Raw genomic sequence first — 2,986 nt, 5'->3', positions numbered from 1 at the left:
GTGCACCGCGGCGTCCTGCTCCGCGACCCCGGCGACAGCCCCGACACCCGGCGCGCGCTGCTCGCGCTGCTGGACTCGCACGTGGAGGCGCCGCGCCCGCGCCTGGGCGAGTTCGTGGGGACCCCACGCCACGAGCTGTGGCACTTCCTGTGGGAGCTGCAGGATGGCCGGGGCTGGCGGCAGGTGGGCCCCGAGCCCGTCGTGCGCGCCCCGGAGCCCGCGCTGCACCCCGTGGTGCCCGACCTGCCCGGCTCTGGGGTCTTCCCCGACCGCGAAGCCGCCCGTGCGGTCCTGGAGGCGGTAAGAGCTCCCGAGCACACAGGGTGGACAGACACCCTGCCCCAGGAAGGGTCAGACACCCTGCCCCAGGAAGGGTCAGAGCCCCGGGGACGAGGCGGGGGCTGCCAGGCTGTCTGCGCTCCCTGGCCCTTTCCAAGGTCCTGCGGCCGGGCCCTTCCATCCTGACGCGGGACGCTGATACCCTCGCGCCCAGCAGTGCGGTGGCTGCTGTGAATGCGTGCCGCAGGTGACCCCGGAGGCAAGGGGCCTCTGGGTGCGGTGTGGGGCGGGGGTGAGGATGCCAGGTCGGAAGTGATCCCGCCATTCCTGGGGCTTGGGGCTGGCAAGGGAGTGAGCTTGGAGGTTTAAGGAGCTTAGCCACGCAGGGCTACCTGCTGGGCCACAGACCTGAGTCACTCCGCCAAGCTGTTTGGTTTTCCCGCTTTCATATGTGAAGTACCTGTAAGTGTTGTGAATGAAGGTCAAGGGGACACCTGATACATAGCAGGTGCTGGGAATGGGGAGCTGGGACTCTCCAGGCAGGGAGGGGGTGTCCAGAGGTGGCCTCCAGGGGCTGCACATGGGTCCTAGGTTAACTTTCAAGCCTATGGGAGAACTTTGGGGACCGGAATCGTGCAGGGCCAGCCAGCCAGCAGCTTGGGCTGCAAATCCAAACTCTGGCGTTTATTACCGGCATCACCTTCAGCAAGTTTCTTAAGCGTGCTTTGTGTCAGCTTCCTTAACGGTAGGTGGGCATCCCCCTCAGCGTCACGATGGCGACTGGCCACGTTAACGCCGTAAGCACTTAGAATATCGCCTGCTCAGAGCGAAGCACGTGAACCAGGCTCCGGCCTCCCGGCTGAGGTGCCTGGGCTGTGCAGTGAGGTGACAGCGAGAACTTCGAGACCCCCCGAAACACCCCGTTCTGCTCCGTCCGTGACGGCAGCCTCCGCGCTCTCTGCCTCCGAGCAGTGAGGGAAGGTGACGCTGGCTGCCGTCTGTGGGGCCTGCCATGTAGCTGACTTCCCGCACTGGACACACTGTTCCAGGCCGGCCCTGTGGTTCCACGTTGCTGTGTCACGTGCTCTGCAATTGCGTGTCATTCCTGTCCTTCCTCCTTTGCGGGGAGCGGGTCAGTAAGGCTGCAGGCCGGGGGATCCTGACGATTACTGCCTCTTTGAGCTGCAGCCACACAGCATAAATTAGCAACCCAGGCCTTATCAGGTTCAAAATACTTTGAGTTTGGGCGTGGTGCCAAACATAACGTGTTCGCGTTAGACGAGCTTGCTCTCAGCGATTAGATGCGGCTGCTGCACAGCTTGGGTGCCTCACTGCTGATGCCCGGACGCTGTTTTACAGTGTACGCCCTTCATTCCCGAAGCCCGAGCTGTGCTTGACCTGGTCGACCAGTGCCCCGAACAGGCCCAGAAAGGAAAGTTCCCGGTGATCGTCATCGAAGGACTGGATGCCACCGGTAAGAGCATATTACCTTTTGGTTACAGCAGTGAGTTAAGAGGTCAGTTGAAGAAATAGACAGGTCATGACAGAACTTTGTACAGAGTTCAGATCATAAACCGTCAGTGTGTACTGGCCTGGAGCCGGGCAGGCCTGGGACACAGAGACACATAAGCCCTTCTGTGTGAGGCCACTGAAGAGGTGGGGGTACCGAGCCTCAGCCAAACCCCAGAAGGCTCTGGATGCAGCCTCGGCGTGGGAGACAAGGGGCCGGGGTCCTGGTCAGGGAGAGCTTGGAAGGGTTGACACCTGGCTTGTGTTTTCAGGCCCCATGGCAGCAGCTTAGGTGAGGAACAAGGGCGAGGTCCTCCGGGCAGGCAGGCACGAGCAGCATGGGCGAAGGCGTGAGACTCGAGCCAGCGGGGTGGCCCGGGACCACAGAGGCCCGTTGGGGAGTAAAAGGCAGAAGAAGTAGGACGTGGAGGGAAGATGCCTCGAGAGCTGCCAAATAGATGTCAAAGTTGGTGGATGCACCTGCACTTAGCCCCAGACTCGGAAGCAGGAGGAGGGTGGCCTAGGGGCAGCAGGAGACGCCCAAGGGCAAGGTCCGTCTCGGGGACAAGCATCCCGTGGCTCCTTCCCGTGTCAGCTGAAGAGTGTCACATGGAGCGAGGCAGAGCTGATAACGGGGCCTCCGCATCGAAGTTTACCATTGATGTGTCAACAAGATGTGTGCTTTTCCCTCAAGTGTTCTAATACCAGAGAGCCCGAAGTTTCCAAGGATCTTACATGTATGTAGAGAATCACATTATTTAATCGACTCCTTTGATTTACAGGTCGAGAGAATGTCATTGCTCATTCTGAGTTAATATTAGCAGTTGGGAGTGGTGTGGTGGCAGGGATGAGGACGTGCTGTATTTTCTCTGTGACCTGCAGGTAAGACCACAGTGACTCAGTCGGTTGCAGAGTCCCTCAAGGCTGTCCTCTTAAAGTCCCCACCCGCTTGCATCAGCCAGTGGAGGAAACTCTTTGATGACGAACCAACTATCATTAGAAGAGCCTTTTACTCTTTGGGCAATTACATCGTGGCTTCTGAAATAGCTAAAGAATCCACCAAATCTCCTGTGATTGTGGACAGGTGGGTATGAAAATGGCTTTGGCATTTTCTTCATGACATATAAGTGTGTGCGTATGTGTTCAGATACGTGCAAGTATACAACTATGTTTATTAAGTGAAACGTGAATAATGGGA

The 2,986-nt window shown here is 58.7% G+C and overlaps 1 protein-coding gene across 1 annotated transcript in view; it reads left to right on the top strand.

The window, feature by feature from the left end:
• Positions 1–3: 3 nt before the first annotated feature.
• The window catches only part of CMPK2 (cytidine/uridine monophosphate kinase 2), a gene marked incomplete at its 5' end in the record, with an annotated part of 11,032 nt that continues 8,049 nt past the window's right edge, over positions 4–2,986 (top strand). The window contains 3 exons of the mRNA XM_006910409.3: positions 4–300; positions 1,639–1,753; positions 2,671–2,872. Coding sequence (XP_006910471.2) covers positions 4–300; positions 1,639–1,753; positions 2,671–2,872 — 614 coding nt within the window. The remainder of the gene's footprint in view (positions 301–1,638; positions 1,754–2,670; positions 2,873–2,986) is intronic.

Source organism: Pteropus alecto, unplaced genomic scaffold (assembly GCF_000325575.1).
Source record: "Pteropus alecto unplaced genomic scaffold, ASM32557v1 scaffold61, whole genome shotgun sequence".
Lineage (NCBI taxonomy): Eukaryota > Metazoa > Chordata > Mammalia > Chiroptera > Pteropodidae > Pteropus > Pteropus alecto.
This window is presented reverse-complemented; position numbering and strand designations above follow the sequence as displayed.